The sequence below is a fragment of the Leptodactylus fuscus genome, chromosome 1 (assembly GCF_031893055.1).
Source record: "Leptodactylus fuscus isolate aLepFus1 chromosome 1, aLepFus1.hap2, whole genome shotgun sequence".
Classification (NCBI taxonomy): Eukaryota; Metazoa; Chordata; class Amphibia; order Anura; family Leptodactylidae; genus Leptodactylus; species Leptodactylus fuscus.
Window position 1 is genome coordinate 9,840,555 of NC_134265.1, and position 18,468 is coordinate 9,859,022.

The window sequence follows — 18,468 nt, forward strand, 5'->3', positions numbered from 1 at the left end:
GTAAAACATAAATAAACATAGAGTACGATGATTTACAAATCCTTTTCAGCCTATATTACATAGAATACACTACAAAGATAAGATATTTACAGTTCAAAAGAATAAACTTTTTTTGTTTTTTGCAAATATTCACACATTTTGAATTGGATGCATGCAACATGTTCCAAAAAAGCTGAGACAGGGGCAACAGTAGACGGGGCCGGGGCATGTTTACCGCTGTGTTACATCACCTCTTCTTTGAACAACACTCATTAAGTTTTTGGGAACTGAGGACACGAATTGTTGAAGCTTTGTAAATGGAATTCTTTTCCATTCTTGCTTGATGTACAACTTCAATTGCTCAACAGTGCGGGGTCTCCATTGTTGTATCTTGCGTTTCATAATGCTCCACACATTTTGAATGAAGGATAGGTCTGGACCGCAGGCAGGTCAGTCTGGTACCCGTGCTCTTTTACCACGAAGCCACGCTGTTGTAACACCTGCAGAATGTGGCTTGGCATTATCTTGCTGAAATAAGCAGGGTCCTCTCTGAAATAGACATCACTTGGGTGGCAGCATGTGTTGCTCCAAAACCTGTATGTACCATTCGGGAATAATGGTGCCTTCACAGATGTGCAAGTTACCTATGTCATGGGCAATAACACCCCCATACCATCAGAGATGTATGGAGACTTTTCCGCCTTGCATCAGTCTATCTCAGATGTGTTCAGGCCCAGAGAAGTTGTCAGCTTTTCTGGGTGTTATTAATATGACTTTCGCTTTGCTTGGTAGAGCTTTAACTTGTACTTGTAGATGTAGCGACGAACTGTGTTCACTGACAATGGTTTTCTGAAGTGTTCCTGAGCCCATGTAACGGTAATATCTGTTACAGAATGATGTTGGTTTTTAATGCAGTGCCACCTGAGGGATCGAAGGTCTCGGGCATTCAGTGGTGGTTTTTGGCCTTGCCGCTGACTTGCAGAGATTTGTCCACATTCTCTGGATCTTTAGATGATATTATGGACTGTAGATGATGAAATCCCTAAATTCCTTGCAATTCTACGTTGAAAAACTTTGTTCTTAAACTGTTGGACTATTTGCTCACACAGTTGGTCACAAAGTGGTGAACCTCGTCCCATCCTTGCTTGTGAATAACTGAGCCTTTCGGGGAGGTTCCCTTTATACCCAATCGAGACACTCACCTGTTTCTAATTAACCTGTTCACCTCTGGAATACTCCGAACAGGTGTTTTTTGAGCATTCCTCAAGTTTCCCAGTCTTTTGTTGCTCCTGTCCCAGCTTTTTTAGAACAAGTTTCAGGCATGAAATTTAAAATAATAAAAAATAAAAGTGAATCTTTTACCACTTAGGACCGATGTTAAAGCAGTGTTTCTCTATGAGCAAAGACAAAGAGCTGCACGGAGGAAAGGCTGTAGCTACGGGGCGGAAACCAATACTGCAGACGAAAAAGTTCTTCACTGCAGCATGCTGAATAAAAAATAACTTTTACTTCAAAAAGGTTTAAAAATTTACATGGATATGGATCCCAAACATGATAAAAACAGAAAGGAAAAGCTTACGCGTTTCGGGAGTATACAATTAGTCCCTTCATCAAAGCTTATCGAGTAGAAAGAAGAAACCAAACTTATATGGTCCTAAGAACACACCCAAGTTCATTATAGGAAGTCACTGTCATCTGTGAAAACTGCACAAGAAATGTGACGATTTAAAGGTACAAAGCTTAAGATCACATATACATAGACCCGAGCACTTGTAACAATATATGTGGACATGACTTGAAAACCTGTGTGAATGAAATGGAAATAAGTTGAAACACATGATTCTATATAGACATTTACATTCTATATAGACATAGAAGATTGGAGGCCTCATTATTTACAGAATCATTTTGTAACAAATGGAAAGTAACTATTAAAAGACCTCATAATTATATAGCGAAATAAGATTTCATATATATCACCATGTAGACACCTGTTTTACATGAGACTCCTGCTATCAGATCAACACATCTCACTCCTGAAAGATGTACTACTCCGAATCCATCCACACTGTTTCCCACATCCTCCGACCGAAAACCACATGACTGTTTAGCAGACACAGTGGAAAGAGTGAGAAGACTTTCCTGATGCAGCTCCCAAAGTAAGTAGCTATACATAGTCAGGGACATGTAAGAGAGTGGCTTCAGGGGGGCCACATTACAAAAGAGTATTATGTCTGACCCCAAGGGAAATATATACTACCTAGTAATCCTTTTACATACGCTATCATCTTGAGTCAGGGGCAAAGCCAAGTCTCAAGAGGAGGGATCCTAGGTATTATATATGCACACAGTATTATCCCCCATAGTGGCCCCTGCACACAGTATTATGCCCCATAGTGGCCCCTGCACTCGGTATTATCCCCCATAGTGGGCCCTGCACACAGTATTATGACCCATAGTGGCCCCTGCACACAGTATTATGTCCATTAGTGTCCCCTGCACACAGTAATATCCCCCATAGTGGCCCCTGCACACAGTATTATGTCGCTTAGTGGACCCTGCACACAGTATTATCACCCATAGTGGCCCCTGCACACATATTATGTCCATTAGTGGACCCCGCACACAGTATTATCCCCCATAGTGTCCCCTGCACACAGTATTATAGCCCATAGTGTCCCCTGCACACAGTATTATGTGCCTTACTGGCCCCTGCACACAGTATTATCCCCCATAGTGGCCCCTGCACACAGTATTATGTCCCTTAGTGGACCCTGCACACAGTATTATCACCCATAGTGGCCCCTGCACACAGTATTATGTCCCTTACTGGCCCCTGCACACAGTATTATGCCCCATAGTGGCCCCTGCACACAGTATTATGTCTATTAGTGGACCCTGCAAACAGTATTATCCCCTATAGTGGCCCCTGCACACAGTATTATGTCCCTTACTGGCCCCTGCACACAGTATTATCCCCCATAGTGGCCCCTGCACACAGTATTATGTCCCTTACTGGCCCCTGCACACAGTATTATCCCCCATAGTGGCCCCTGCACACAGTATTATGTCCCTTACTGGCCCCTGCACACAGTATTATCCCCTATAGTGGCACCTGCACACAGTATTATAGCCCATAGTGGACACCCATAAACAATTATTATATTGTAGGGTCTTTTCAGACCCCAGAGTATAATAATCGGAGACTCGGGGGAATAAAAACATAAAAAACCACTGTTTCTTACCTGTCCCCTGGCTCCTACGCTGTCTTCTCCGCTGCTGTCCTTCTGCAATGACGTCGGACGTCACATGACGCGCGTTTCACCTGCACATAGGCAGGCTTCGTCAGGGGACCCTGACGAAGCCTGCCTATGTGCAGGTGAAACACGCGTCGGGCGTTTCCTTTCTTGTTGGTAGGTAAGATGGCAACACTGTATTGTTACACCACCTAGGAGAGATACTGGGTTCCTGGCTTTGTCACACTGCTGTCAATGGTTAGGTGCATCCTGCACCATACATTATTATATATTGTTGTTCTTATCCAGGACCATTCCTACTTCATGTAACTGTTCTTGGCCATCTGTTTTTCTACCTACTACTGGCTAGTTGGTACTATGTAGTTTCATCTACCCCCCACTTGCTTATAGCAATAGAATTGTATTATGTAATTGTCTCTCATATATGTCATGTGATTCTACTGTTTTAGTAGGTATTAATAAAATTTATTATGTTTTATTAATCAATTGTGTAGTAGTTTTGTACTGTTGGACATGATTATATCTAAGGTGTTCGGAGCGTACGGGGCTAGGTATTATATAAGGTGTTCAGAGCGTACGGGTCTAGGTATTATATCTAATGTGTTCAGAGCGTACGGGCCTAGGTATTATATAAGGTGTTCGCAGCGTACGGGTCTAGGTATTATATAAAGTGGTCGCAGCGTACGGGCCTAGGTATTATATAAGGTGTTCACAGCGTACGGGTCTAGGTATTATATCTAATGTGTTCAGAGCGTACGGGCCTAGGTATTATATAAGGTGTTCACAGCGTACGGGTCTAGGTATTATATCTAATGTGTTCAGAGCGTACGGGCCTAGGTATTATATAAGGTGTTCACAGCGTACGGGGCTAGGTATTATATAAGGTGTTCAGAGCGTACGGGTCTAGGTATTATATCTAATGTGTTCAGAGCGTACGGGCCTAGGTATTATATAAAGTGGTCGCAGCATATGGGTCTAGGTATTATATAAGGTGTTCGCAGCGTACGGGCCTAGGTATTATATAAAGTGGTCGCAGCATACGGGTCTAGGTATTATATAAGGTGTTCGCAGCGTACGGGTCTAGGTATTATATAAAGTGGTCGCAGCGTACGGGCCTAGGTATTATATAAGGTGTTCACAGCATACGGGTCTAGGTATTATATAAGGTGTTCACAGCGTACGGGTCTAGGTATTATATCTAATGTGTTCAGAGCGTACGGGCCTAGGTATTATATAAGGTGTTCACAGCGTACGGGTCTAGGTATTATATCTAATGTGTTCAGAGCGTACGGGCCTAGGTATTATATAAAGTGGTCGCAGCATACGGGTCTAGGTATTATATAAGGTGTTCACAGCGTACGGGGCTAGGTATTATATATAAGGTGTTCGCAGCGTACGGGCCTAGGTATTATATAAAGTGGTCGCAGCGTACGGGCCTAGGTATTATATAAGGTGTTCACAGCGTACGGGTCTAGGTATTATATAAAGTGGTCGCAGCGTACGGGTCTAGGTATTATATCTAAGGTGTTCGGAGCATACGGGTCTAGGTATTATATAAATGGTCGCAGCATACGGGTCTAGGTATTATATAAGGTGTTCACAGCGTACGGGGCTAGGTATTATATCTAAGGTGTTCGGAGCGTACGGGTCTAGGTATTATATAAATGGTCGCAGCATACGGGTCTAGGTATTATATAAGGTGTTCACAGCATACGGGTTCACTAATTATTCTAAAAAAAATTTGTTTATCCTGTGCTATATGTGTAAATCACAGTCCACAAGGTAATACACAGGCCAGTCATATTAATGTAACCACCGCCTACTTTTGACGTCAACGTTAAATAACCAATGGCAGAAGGCGCGTGTCATCAGCCATCTGAGTGCACTCATCATTGTGGAAGGCATGATGGATCAACACAAGTATGCATCTATCCTTGCGGACCATGTTCACCCCTACATGCAAACTTTTTTCCTCAGGATGATGGCATCTAGCAGCAGGACAATGCGACATGTCATAAAGCTTGCAGAGTACGTGCGTGGTCGAGGAGCACCAGGATGAGTTTACCGTACTCCCTTGGCCAGCAAATTCCCTGGACTTGAACCCAATCGAGAATCTATGGGACCACCTAGATCGGGTTGTTCGCAGCATGGATGCTTAACCGTGTAACCTAGCGCAGCTGGCCATGGCACTGGAGTCGGCATGGCTCAACATCCCAGTGACCATCATCACAACATCCCCTCTCTTCCTGCACGTCTCGCAGCGGTCCGCTCTGCCAAAGGTGGTTATTCTGGATTTTGACAGGTGGTGAAATTAATGTGACTGAACTGTGTATAAGACCATAAGAGTCCGTTTCCTCAGCCGCAGTTTTTATTCCAACATATTTCCATGGACCTTATAGAACTCCGCAGATATGAAGGAAAGAAATACTAACTGGGAATTATTGAGCATTTACACAATGGATGGAAGTTTTTCCAACTGCTCGTCCAGATGTAATAACAGGAGCTAAAGCATTAGTAGAAGAAGTCCTACCTAGATTTGATATAGAGAGAATCTACAGGGATAATGGGGAACATTTTAGGAATAACGTGATCTTCCTGGTCGGCCACAACCTCACAATAGGAAATTGCTAAATACAGATTGTCAGATTTTAGAATGACACGTTACAATGCGCACATTTATCTTAAAAGATATCAATATGAAAGAATATGAATATTCCGGTCCTAGTAGTAATTTCTTTAGAACATTTTCTACCAGTCCTGGTTTTGCAGGTAATTAGTATTAATATCTTGATGGAAAAGTTCACTTGACAACATTATATATATACTGTATATACGGGTCCACTCATTTATACGCTGCCTATTTGTCATATACATATGGTAGACCTTATGTGATTCCACAGCTTAGACCTTTTACTAAATCAGATGAGGATGTTGACCAGACCTTGGCTGACTATATGGTAAAAATACTAAACCATAGGGGGCAACACGGTGGCTCAGTGGCTAGTATGGCAGGATTACAGCGCTGGAGTCCTGGGTTCAAATCCTGCCAAGGACAAAACATCTGCAAGGAGTTTGCGTGGATTTCCTCCAGTACTCCAAAGACATACTAATAGGGGAAATAAAATGTACATTGTGAGGGCTCACATATACGGGGCTCACAATCTACCTTAAAAAAAAACAAAAACCTAAATCATAAAGAACCAGTAACTGAAATGAATACGGTGAAACCAGGAGACTGGATCCTGATAAAAGATATATAATAATAACACATTTTATTTTTATAGCGCCAACATATTCCGCAGCGCTGTACAATTTGTAGTGTTCAAATACAGAGAGAAAGATACATTACAAAGAAAGTCATTTCACACAATGGGACTGAGGGCCCTGCTCGCAAGAGCTTACAATCTATGAGGTAGAGGGGGTGACACAAGAGGTAGCAGGGGCGGCATTGCTTATACAGAGGTCAGACACTTTTGTAATAGAGGTGACTGTCATTACACAAACATAAAACTTTATGAGCCGTCACCTGTCGTGACCTTTAACATGTGGATGGAACTTGGACATATAGAGTTAGCCTGAAATGGCATCGTATCACGTGGGGAAATGTGGGAGCGGGGACAGAGGAGGGTTAGATTTTGGGTATTCTAATGACAGTACAGAAGGGTTTACATTAGGAATTGGGATAGGCCTGCCTGATAAGATGTGTCTTTAGTTTGCGTTTGAAACTGTAGAAATTGGGAGTTAATCTGATTGTCCGGGGTAGAGCATTCCAGAGAAGTGGTGCAGCTCGGGAGAAGTCTTGTATACGAGCGTGGGAGGTTCTGATAACAGAGGATGTAAGTGTTAGGTCATTGAGTGAGCGGAGAACACGGGTTGGGCGGTAGACAGAGATAAGGGAGGAAACGTAGGGAGGTACAAAAAGAAGAAAGAACAGCACCGAGCCGTATCTAGTGTAGTATGACAGGTGAGAGATGACAATTTAGTAGTACATAGGACTCTCACCTGGAGAAGTTGTGAGAAATTCACAACTACTTATAGCGCCTAGGAACCAATTACAGGGGGCTCCCTCCCTGGGTGGATAGCAGCAGCAGATATTTCCGCCACCGATGGTGAGAACAATAAATAGAAGGACCAAAAGAAGGATCTGCGCTCCACTCGTCCAATAGATTTCAATCGTTTATTAGTTCAGAAACACAACGCGTTTCGGGCATACGATTGCCCTTTCTCAAGTGCAAAGAACTGGGGTTGCTTAAAATAAATAATACACAGCAAAGGGTATACATATTCACTAAAAGAATGTACAAAACATTTAAAGTTGTTATATAAAATCAAAATACAAAGATCACAAATCAAATGGATTCAACAATGAATAGGAACTATTCATCCTCAGTTACTAGAGGTGGTGGCGGTTTACAAAGGTCCATAATAAAGTGACCTATAAGGTCCATCATATTATAAAAAAAGGGGGGAGGGAGAGGAGTGATGCAGATCAAGTAAAATTGGGCTCAGTGGGAGAGAGCAAACACAGGACAATCGTCGCCCGGTGTTGCCGACACTGCCACTTCCACTGTTTACAGTGCTGGTGCTGCAGGCCAGACCACCAGCCTGGACACCTACATATCTGTCTCTGACATTTTGGGGAGTTCACCACCATCCACCCTTGTTGCCTGCACCATCATGCGCCTCTTCACAGCCACTTCCCATCTCCCATGCGTTTCATTGCACACAGAAGTACAGCGTAACCCAACCACATGCCCAAGTCCTGAAGGGCCCCATCTAAAAACTGCTCGCCCTGGAGATGTAGGCGTTTATGCTTCTGGATACTCATGTCTCTCGGACACCGGAGACAGAGCAGATCGCGCAGACATCAGGAGTGGTGCCCTCCAATCAGTAAAGTGAAGCGCGCTGTCTCCATGGCCTGGCCCGGTATAGTCAATTATATAGCAACGTAACCTGACCTGAGGCAGCCCAAATTACAGTGGGCAAAGCCACCTCACTAGTTTGGTTTAGTGCCTGCTGACTTCCTGGATCCCAGACCCTATCTGTGCCCCCTGAAGTAAGCACTATAATATCTTACTGTAGGATTAATAACACCTCAGGGGGCGCTCACACTTGTGTTTGGTGTCTGCATTCCGCTGGGTCAGCTTTAAAGGGATTCTACCATTAAAAACTGTTTTTGTCGTTGACACATCAGAATAGAAAGCCTTAAGAAAGGCTATTCTTCTCCGCGCCACCGTTCAGTTAAAATTCTGTTTTCTGTCGGTATGCAAATGAGTTCTCTTGCAGCACTGGGAGCGTCCCCAATGCTGCGAGAGAACTCTCCAGCGCCGCCTCTATCTTCTTCTGGAACGTCATCTTCATGCGTCTTCTTCCGGCGCAGGCGGTGAAACTTGTACGCCTTGGGCCTCGCTCAGAGCCGACTGCACATGCCCGCGGCCACAAGAAAAATGGCCGCCTGCACAGTAAGTAAGCGGCCATTTTCTTGTGGCCTGTGGGCATGCTCAGTCGGCTCTGCCTGCACCAGAAGACGCATAAAGACGATGTTCCAGAAGAAGTTGGAGGCGGCGCTGGAGAGTTCTCTCACAGCATTGGGGATGCCCCCAGTGCTGCAAGATAACTCATTTGCATACCGACAGAAAACGGAATTTTAACCAAACGGCGGGGCAAAGAAGAAATCGAAAGGTAGGAGAAGAGGCGGCTTTCTTAAGGCTATTCCTATGTGTTATTGAGAAAAAATGTGATTTTAATGGTAGAATCCCTTTAAACTATATTCCGGCCCTCCAATAGTCCGAGGGACAGTGACCTGGCCCACCATTTAAAAAGTTTGAGGACCCCTGGTCAAGGGTTTACACTCGGTTATGACACACAGACAAGTAATGTCTTAATATTCGCCCCCATCTAGTGCAGGGACTCTGCCTTCTCTGAACGAGTCCCTGCATTGTGAGTAACCTCTTTATACAGCAATGACCATCAGTTTGGTGCTAGTGATCACTGCAGGGTTGGAGAGTGAGCAGTGCAGAGTATTTATGCATACAGCTCACACAGGAGGCAGCCCCCAGGTCCTGGATTTCCCCTAGCATACAGACGGCAGCCCCCATGCCCCTCTTAGGCTACAGATGGATCAGCCGATCCGAACAGCATGCTCCCATAGAAATGAATGGGAGCACCTGTGACGCCGGCCGGCCGGCAAAGTCAGCGTCACAGGTGCTTCTATTCATTTCTATGGGAGCGTGCTGTTCGGATCGGCTGATCCGAACAGTGTTCGCTCATCTCTAGTGGCAACACCACAGGTGCCGGACCCCTCCAACACACACGCAGCACCCCCAAACACACGCCGGTGGAAGCATCTCAGAGCCCATCAACATCCCCCACCCACATACAAGCAGCACTGCAGGAATCCCCCATTTACATGAAGGCAGCACCCAAATGACCTAAACACTACAAAGCAGTACCTCGGAACCTCCGCCACATGCCCACAGGTGGAAGTACCCAAGGGGCCACCACCAGCACCACCTCACACACACAGGTAGCATCCCAGGGACCTCCAAACACGGACACAGGTGGCAGCACCCTGGGGATCACCTCCAGAACTCCCTCTCACACACAAGTAGTGCCCCAGGAACCCAACACACAAACTCAATACCCCTGGGATCCCACACAAACGCATACAGCAGCCCCCCTCCCCCCCAGGGACCCTGCCCACCATTACATGCAAGCAGCACCCCAGGGACATTTGCTCCTCCATTAGATGCCAGCAGTACCCCAAGGACTCCACCCCCCCCCCCCGTAGATGCCCAAGCACACCAAGGATGCATGCCTACATAATTAGATGTCGATGGCACCCCAGGGTCTCCGCCCCTTTTAGTTGCCAGAAGCACGCCAGGGACACCTTCCCCCTGTCCATGCCAACAGCATCCCCCTTAGATGCCAATAGCACCCTAAGGACCTCCCCCTTTATGCCAGCAGCACCTTGAGGACCCCTACCTATCTTCAGATGCCAGCAGCATCCCAAGGACCCCTGCCCACTTAGATGCTAGCAGCATCCACGGGACCCATGCACTCCTTCAGATGCCAACTGCGCCCCTGACCCCCCCCCCCCCTTTAGATGCCAGCAGTAAGGAACCCTGCCCCCCTTTAGAAGCACACCAAAGATCCCTGTCCTTCTCTTTTAGATGCCAGCAGCACCCCAAGGGCCCCTGCCCCTTCTTAGATGCCAACAGTATCCCAAAGACCCCGTGCCCCCCATTAGATACCAGCAGTACCTCAAAGACCCACTGCCAGGGGTGTAATGATCGTGACCAGGCCCGGTGAGACACGGGGCCAGCAGCCAGCTGGAGATAGTTGGGGTCCAGTACCACTATGTGACAGCGGTCGGGGAAAGCCTGGTTTCCCGACCACTATATATATTGTAAATGAGAAGGGGCAGCGGCATGTTGCCAGGCCCTTTTTCAATAGATACTAGCCCAGGGGAGGTGACTTAAAATTATAAATAGATATACTCACCTCTCTGCGTCCTCTCCGGCGTCTTCCATCATGTGACTGAGGCCTGAGATTAGACCCCAGCAGTCAGATGGAGCGCAGCGGCGTAATGACATCAGTGCCCCCCCCCCCCCCCAACGTGACTGCTGAGGACCAATCACAGGCCTCAACAGAGACGTCAGGAAGATGCTGAAGACAGCCGGAGCCAGGAAAGGCGAGGCGAGTATTAGTGTTTGTTATTTTTATTCACCTACCCTGGGCCTCCGATTATTATACTCTGAGGAGACCGCAGTGTAGAATAATATCACCGGAGGGGGGCTGTTGGGATCATATAATACTGTATATGGGGGAGGGGGCACTGCTGGGCATATAATACTGTATATGGGGGGGGGGCACTGCTGGGCATATAATACTGTATATGGGGGGGGCACTGCTGGGCATATAATACTGTATATGGGGGGGGGCACTGCTGGGCATATAATACTGTGGGAGGACACACTGCTGGGCTTGTAATACTGTGCACGCCACTGCCTCCCCCCCTTAGATGCAGCAGTACCCCCAATGATCTCCTGCGCCCCCTTAAATGCCAAAAACACCCAAAGGACCCCATCTCCCTCCATGCCAACGACTCCTATACCACCCTAAACATCAATCCAATCCCCCAGACCCTCTGGGATACAGTCCCATGTAAAGCATCACTCTTTTCAGCCTCATCCAACATGCAGTCCCATGTAACTACATTACTCCCCCCTTAGCCTTATCCAATATGCAGTCCTATGTAACTACATCACTCTCTCCCCTTAGCCTCATCCAACATGCAGTCCTATGTAACTACATCACTCGCTCCCCTCAGCCTCATCCAACATGCAGTCCCATGTAACTACATCACTCGCTCCCCTCAGCCTCATCCAACATGCAGTCCCATGTAACTACATCACTCGCTCCCCTCAGCCTCATCCAACATGCAGTCCCATGTAACTACATCACTCGCTCCCCTCAGCCTCAACCAACATGCAGTCCCATGTAACTACATCACTCGCTCCCCTCAGCCTCATCCAACATGCAGTCCCATGTAACTACATCACTCGCTCCCCTCAGCCTCATCCAACATGCAGTCCCATGTAACTACATCACTCGCTCCCCTCAGCCTCATCCAACATGCAGTCCCATGTAACAACACCACTCGCTCCCCTCAGCCTCATCCAATATGCAGTCCCATGTAATAACATCACTCGCTCCCCTCAGCCTCAACCAACATGCAGTCCCATGTAACAACATCACTCGCTCCCCTCAGCCTCATCCAACATGCAGTCCTATGTAGAACAATCCTCTCTCTCCCCTTCCATCCTCCATTACCACGCTACAATCCCCTCTGCTTTCTCTTCTCCATCTCCATGTGCTCGGCTCCGGCTTCCTCTATACAGCACCGAGCAGTGATGGCCGAGACTCCGCCCTCCTGGGAGAGGCCACGCCCCTTCCTGTGACATCATACCTACCAGGAGCAACTCCATTGTAGATGCAACCATAACAGCAGGACCTGATCATGTGACTCCTCCCACACCTATGACATCATCACAGGTCCTGTGAGCAGACGGCTGCTGTACCCGAGGAGGTAAGTGCTCGCTCTCAGCCCTTCTCATACATTCAGTCTCCCTCATTTCCAGGCTGCAGCCTCTTCTATGGTCAGACTTTTGGCTCGGTGTCGCCCCCTAGTACTGGCCACATGTTCTCCTCCCTCCTCTGTAGCTCCGTATGTATCTGCACTACATGGACACTAATGGACGCCCAAAGTGAGTAATAGAATGTGAATCTCCCTGTAAATTGGGGGGCCCTGTCTGAGGGGGAGGGGAGGTCTCGTCTTAGCGGCAGCTGTGACATCTAAGTGTTGGGTAAAGCTGATAGGGGATGAGGTTGTGTGATAGATGGGAATGGGGTCGTCTGGGTCATAGATGGACTTACCATAAATGTAGTCAGTACATGTGCGGGGGCGATATGGGGGTGTACAATAACAATTGGGGTAACAACATGGAAAGGCATCCGGTACATCAGCAGAAGTGCAAAACCAGAAGCCACTATTAGTGTAAGTAAAGGAAGTGGCTGATCCTAAGAGATTACTGGAATTACATAGTGATGGCCATGAAATAAGATGTGCCTGGGATCCGCAGTAAGATGTATGACCAAGCAAAGCTACATGAGGAGTCCTTACTAGAGATGAGCGAACGCCGTTCAATCAAATAGGTATTCGATTGAACATCAGGCCGTTCGAGGTATCCAATTCCAATCGAACCATGTGGCAAACGCAGTAAAAATTCGTATCCCCTCCCACCTTCCCTGGCGCTTTTTTTTTGCACCAATAACTGCGCAGGGGAGATGGGACAGGAACTATGACAACGGAGGCAGTGAAAAAAATTTATAAAACCCATTGGCTGACGAAAATATGTGACCTCCCATTTATAAGAACGGCCGTCGCCCTATTCGCCATTTTTGTGATCAGAGATAGGGAGAGAAACATATCTGCTGAGGGCTAGATAGCGATTAGCTTCAGATAGGCAGGGAATAACTAAAAAAGAAACCAACAGCTCTTCCCAGAGCTATACACTACAGGGACATCAGTCCAGCTTTTACCCGGACGGTGGAAAACAGGGATACAGAACAGATACAACTTCATATATACACAGAATAGCCAGAATCCACAGCAGTGACTATTTCATATAGAGCTGAAAAAAGCCTTGAATTTTGTTGTTTCTGGAAATATAGAAGCAATCCATTGTATTTACAAGTTCATATAGAGCTGGAAAACAGCTTTTCTTTGTGGTGTATAGACCATCAAAAAGGGAATAGTACATCCAAAATGCGCAAGGCTAGCGCAAGAGGACGGGGGCGTGGAAATGCAGATGTTGAGCAAGGCTACGCTCAACCAACAGCGCCTGCAGCTCTGCGGCAGCAAGCATTGCGCTTCCCCACAGTCCCTGGCTTGATGACCACATTGAGTAGGCTGCAGGGTACAAACCTAAGTAGGCCCGAGCACCAGGAAGAGGTGTTACAATGGCTGACGGACAATGCTTCCAGCACATTCTCCAGCAGCCAGTCAGCCTCTACCTCAACTCCTCCTCCTACCCAACAGTCTGCTCCTCCTTCCTCACAACATGCCCAATCTTCCCAGCAACCTAATCCCACCTTTCCCACCTCCCAGGAGCTGTTTTCAGCTCCATTCACTGTCCCTTTCTCTGTCCCACCACGTCCTGAATCACCAGAGGTAACAGATGAGTTCCCTGATGCACAAACACTGGAGCATCCGTTATCTCCTGTGGTTTCTGTTGACCAGCAATCGATAGTGACGATGAAGAGACTATCGTGTCTCTTCTATGGTCAGACTTTTGGCTCGGTGTCGCCCCCTAGTACTGGCCACATGTTCTACTCCCTCCCCCCCCCCCCTCCTCTGTAGCACCATATGTATCTGCATTACATGGACAGTAATGGACGCCCAACCTGCGCTGTTGGAGAAATACTGTCACCCTTGGCCCGACAGCCAATAATCATCCCTTGTGCAACTCTGATAAATCGTCCCCTTTACCCGAGACAACAATGAGATTCTGTTCAGCCTATCACACACCTTATATACCCACCAAGCCGGCCCACAACAAGTCACTCCCTTCCTGAGCTACACGCTGCCGACGTCAGAAGTAGGAGGTGGTGATAATAATGGGACTCAACTCTTCTATTTATTCCATGGGATTCCGTGTAGTGATTACATTGTCTCATCTTCTCTCCATTCAGGTTCCTACAATATAGAATCCTCTCAGTATCTTCTATAGAAGAGAATATTCCTGATTGTCCCATCAAGGATGGAAAGAGACAGGAACAAGATGGCGGAAAGTCTATTAAATCTCACCCTAGAGATCATCTACCAGCTTACTGGAGAGGTGAAAGATTCTGATGATGTCATCATGACATCATTCTTATCTATAGTAATAACAGATGATATGATTGGAGAGGTGATGGACTCTGGACATGTATGTAGTGAGATTTATTAATGTGTCTCCCTATAACCAGGATCACACAGTAGTGAAGAAGACCTCTAGTGGGCGCTGTCAGGCTCCTGTGTATGAGGGATATGGAGAACACCTGATACAGGAGGAGATCAATAGACAGAAGATCCTAGAACTCACCCACAAGATGCTGGAGCTGCTGACTGGAGAGGTGACACTGCTGGGAATGCTGGGACATTATACAGTAACTGGAGGGGTCGGGGTGATGACTGTATCATTGTGTTGTCAGGTTCCTATAAGGTGTCAGGATGTCGCTGTCTATTTCTCCATGGAGGAGTGGGAGTATTTAGAAGGACACAAGGATCTGTACAAGGAGGTGATGATGGAGGACCACCAGTCCCTCACATCAGCAGGTAATAGACATGACTATATACACATGGACTTCCATTATTTGTATGTACAGAATGAATTCAGTCCCTGTCTGTGTTTCCTACAGGTAGATCCAGTAAGAGGACAACACCGGAGAGATGTCCCAGTCCTCTTCTTCCACAGGATGATGATCAGGTAGATGGAGATATTCCCTATGATGTGTAGACGGGCTGTGAAGTCCTTGTGGTCAGTCTTGTTGTATCCAGCAGTATTATATGGTTATATACATGGGCGGTGTCATTGAGCCGCCATCTAATATGTTTATCCGGCTTCTCACAGACCTGCAACTACTGTCAGGACATCTTTCATCTTCATGCGGATTAATGATCTAGAACATTCTCTGTGACTTCCCCATTTGTCTGGTGACTTTTACATTATTTGTTTCACAGATTTTCCATCAGGATAAAGATGTGAGTGACATGAATGCTATGTCTATGAGAATAAAGGAAGAGCCCTATGTGAGTGGTGATGAGGAGTGTGAGGAGGACATTCCTACAGGGAACCGCCCAGGTGAGGAGTCACCACTATATAAAGCACAGAAGGGTCACTGATTCTATTCAGACATTGTTTAGACTATTTGTTGTTCCCCGATTCAGGTAAAATACTAATAATACCTGAATATAAATGTGATACCGCTATAGGGGGTAATAAATGTAGTATAGAATAGAACGTACAGCAGGAATATGGACTTGACATTGATGTGAACGAGGGAAATTTCAGTTCTCGTGAAGGGACAGAATTTACCAGAATTATATAGCAGATTATTTCAGGGAGCAGAAAAATAATCCTCCTGCTCGATCTTCAGGCAGATTCCACCTCAGAGCTCCATGGAAATCAATGGGAGGTGGAAAATCCCGCCTGGCCAGTAAGGAATCTGATGGAGATTCGGGGGCTGATTTGGTAAAGCGGAAAAATCTTTCTGAATTCCTGAAGCAGCTTCTACAAATGTCACTGTGTAAACCTCAACTTAGACCCCAATCACACTATGGAATCCGGACTAGAAAATCTGGTCTGTACATCAGTCACATTTCCCAGCCTGAACTTTGTCCACACACCAGGACTCCCCGTATCTTAGTGATTTATGCCGCTAGGAGTCCCTGCTTCCTTGTGACTCCACAGACCCTACTACATACTGTGTGGGACAGCAGATCCGCGGTGACTTCAGGCTGGGAAATCCAGCAGATGTGGTTTGGATTCTATTGTGTGTATGGGGTGTAATACAGTAAGATTTATGGCATCCTACAGTATTATTCCACATAAGTGGCCATATTTAAGCAGCCATGGATTGTGTTCACCTCTACGGTGACCTGGAGCAGTGGTGGCGTCTCCTGCCCCGCTTCATTACTATTCACAATCACTGACCTCCGTCTCAGCACAGTGAATACTAATGAAGTAGGCCGCGCTGCCGTCGTTTGCTGCCTGTGCCACTGACTTCACTTCTTCACACGGTCTGAAGTGTCTCAGGCAGTGGCAGCTCAGTGGGGAATATACGTATAAGGTTATGTTATTCAATAAATGTAATATCAGTTTTCTTCTTGTCAGATGACTGTACCAGGAGCTCAGTGGGACATCTGATATCTACAGATTATAAAGCAGAGGATCATGGTATCACACAAGATCCATATGAAAAACATGTCATTACCCCAGATATACCCTCAGCTCTTGAGAAGAAAGATCTTTCTCCTAATTCATCACAGTCTGTTATGCAAAATAAAAGATGTAGAAGGGACGTTATATATCAGAGAACTCAGACAGGAGAGAAGCCATATTCATGCCCAGAATGTAGGAAATGTTTTGCTCGTAAGTCACATCTTGTTGAACATCAATTGATTCACACAGGAGAGAAGCCACATTCATGTCCAGAATGTAGGAAATGTTTTATCTCTAAATCCAACCTTGTTGAGCATCAAAGGATTCACACAGGGGAGAAGCCATATTCATGCTCAGAATGTGGGAAATGTTTTGCTCAGAAATCAACTCTTGTTAAGCATCAAATGATTCACACAGGGGAGAAGCCATATTCATGCCCAGAATGTGGGAAATGTTTTACTCAGAAATCAAATCTTGTTGAACATCAAAAGATTCACACAGGAGAGAAGCCATATTTATGTCCAGAATGTGGGAAATGTTTCTTTTCTAAATACGACCTTGTTAAGCATCAAAAGATTCACACAGGGGAGAAGCCATATTCATGCTCAGAATGTGGGAAATGTTTTGCTCAGAAATCAAGTCTTGTTGAACATCAAAAGATTCACACAGGGGAGAAGCCACATTCATGTCCACAATGTGGGAAATGTTTTATCTCTAAATCCAACCTTGTTGAGCATCAAAAGATTCACACGGGGGAGAAGCTATATTCTTGCCCAGAATGTGGGAAATGTTTTTCTCAGAAATCAAGTCTTATTAAACATCAAAAGACTCACACAGGGGAGAAGCCATATTCATGCCCAGAATGTGGGAAATGTTTTATCTCTAAATCCAACCTTGTTGACCATCAAAAGATTCACACAGGGGAGAAGCCATATTCATGCCCAGAATGTGGGAAATGTTTTTCTCAGAAATCAAATCTTGTTGAACATCAAAAGATTCACACAGGAGAGAAGCCATATTTATGTCCAGAATGTGGGAAATGTTTTGCTTGGAAATCAATTCTTGTTAAACATCAAAAGATTCACACAAGAGAGAAACCATATTTATGTCCAGAATGTGGGAAATGTTTTGCTTGGAAATCAATTCTTGTTAAACATCAAAAGATTCACACAGGAGAGAAGCCATATTCATGCTCAGAATGTGGAAAATATTTTTCTCAGAAATCATATCTTGTTGAACATCAAAAGATTCACACAGGAGAGAAGCCATATTCATGCCCAGAATGTGGGAAATGTTTTGCTCAGAAATCACATCTTGTTAGACATCTAAGAATTCACACAGAAGAGAAGCGGATGTAAGTGGATTTTCAACCTGATGGCATTGAGCCGTCTATGTATTAACATTAAACTTATATTCACAATTTTTTTGAGTTAATTTCAATTGTTTATTTAAATGTAATGGGGGGGGGGGCGTGGCTAGCCATCAGTGAGCAAGGAAGCATCCATCAGTAGCTCCTGGCATAGCTAGCTAAATCCACAATATTCAGGTTCTCCTCTTTATCTCTCAGACCGCACATTCAGTGTATCATTTGCGGGCTCTGTTTCTTCCCCTCTTTCCCTTGCTGTTGGGGTTCCTCAGGGCTCGGTCCTAGGCCCCCTGCTCTTTTCTCTCTACACAGCCCCCATTGGACAAATCATTGCCAGATTTGGCTTCAGATACCATCTTTATGCTGATGACACCCAATT

The 18,468-nt window shown here is 45.8% G+C and overlaps 2 protein-coding genes across 2 annotated transcripts in view; one reads left to right on the plus strand and one right to left on the minus strand.

Moving 5' to 3' along the window:
* The window catches only part of LOC142190613 (gastrula zinc finger protein XlCGF66.1-like), a 410,056-nt gene that overhangs the window by 46,216 nt on the left and 345,372 nt on the right, over positions 1 to 18,468 (minus strand). The gene's annotated exons all lie outside the window — the stretch shown is intronic.
* LOC142189887 (uncharacterized) overlaps positions 1 to 18,468 on the plus strand; it is a 167,275-nt gene that overhangs the window by 10,662 nt on the left and 138,145 nt on the right. Inside the window, exons 4-7 of the mRNA XM_075262258.1 lie at positions 15,201 to 15,292; positions 15,523 to 15,643; positions 16,676 to 16,937; positions 17,004 to 17,587. Coding sequence (XP_075118359.1) covers positions 15,201 to 15,292; positions 15,523 to 15,643; positions 16,676 to 16,937; positions 17,004 to 17,587 — 1,059 coding nt within the window. The remainder of the gene's footprint in view (positions 1 to 15,200; positions 15,293 to 15,522; positions 15,644 to 16,675; positions 16,938 to 17,003; positions 17,588 to 18,468) is intronic.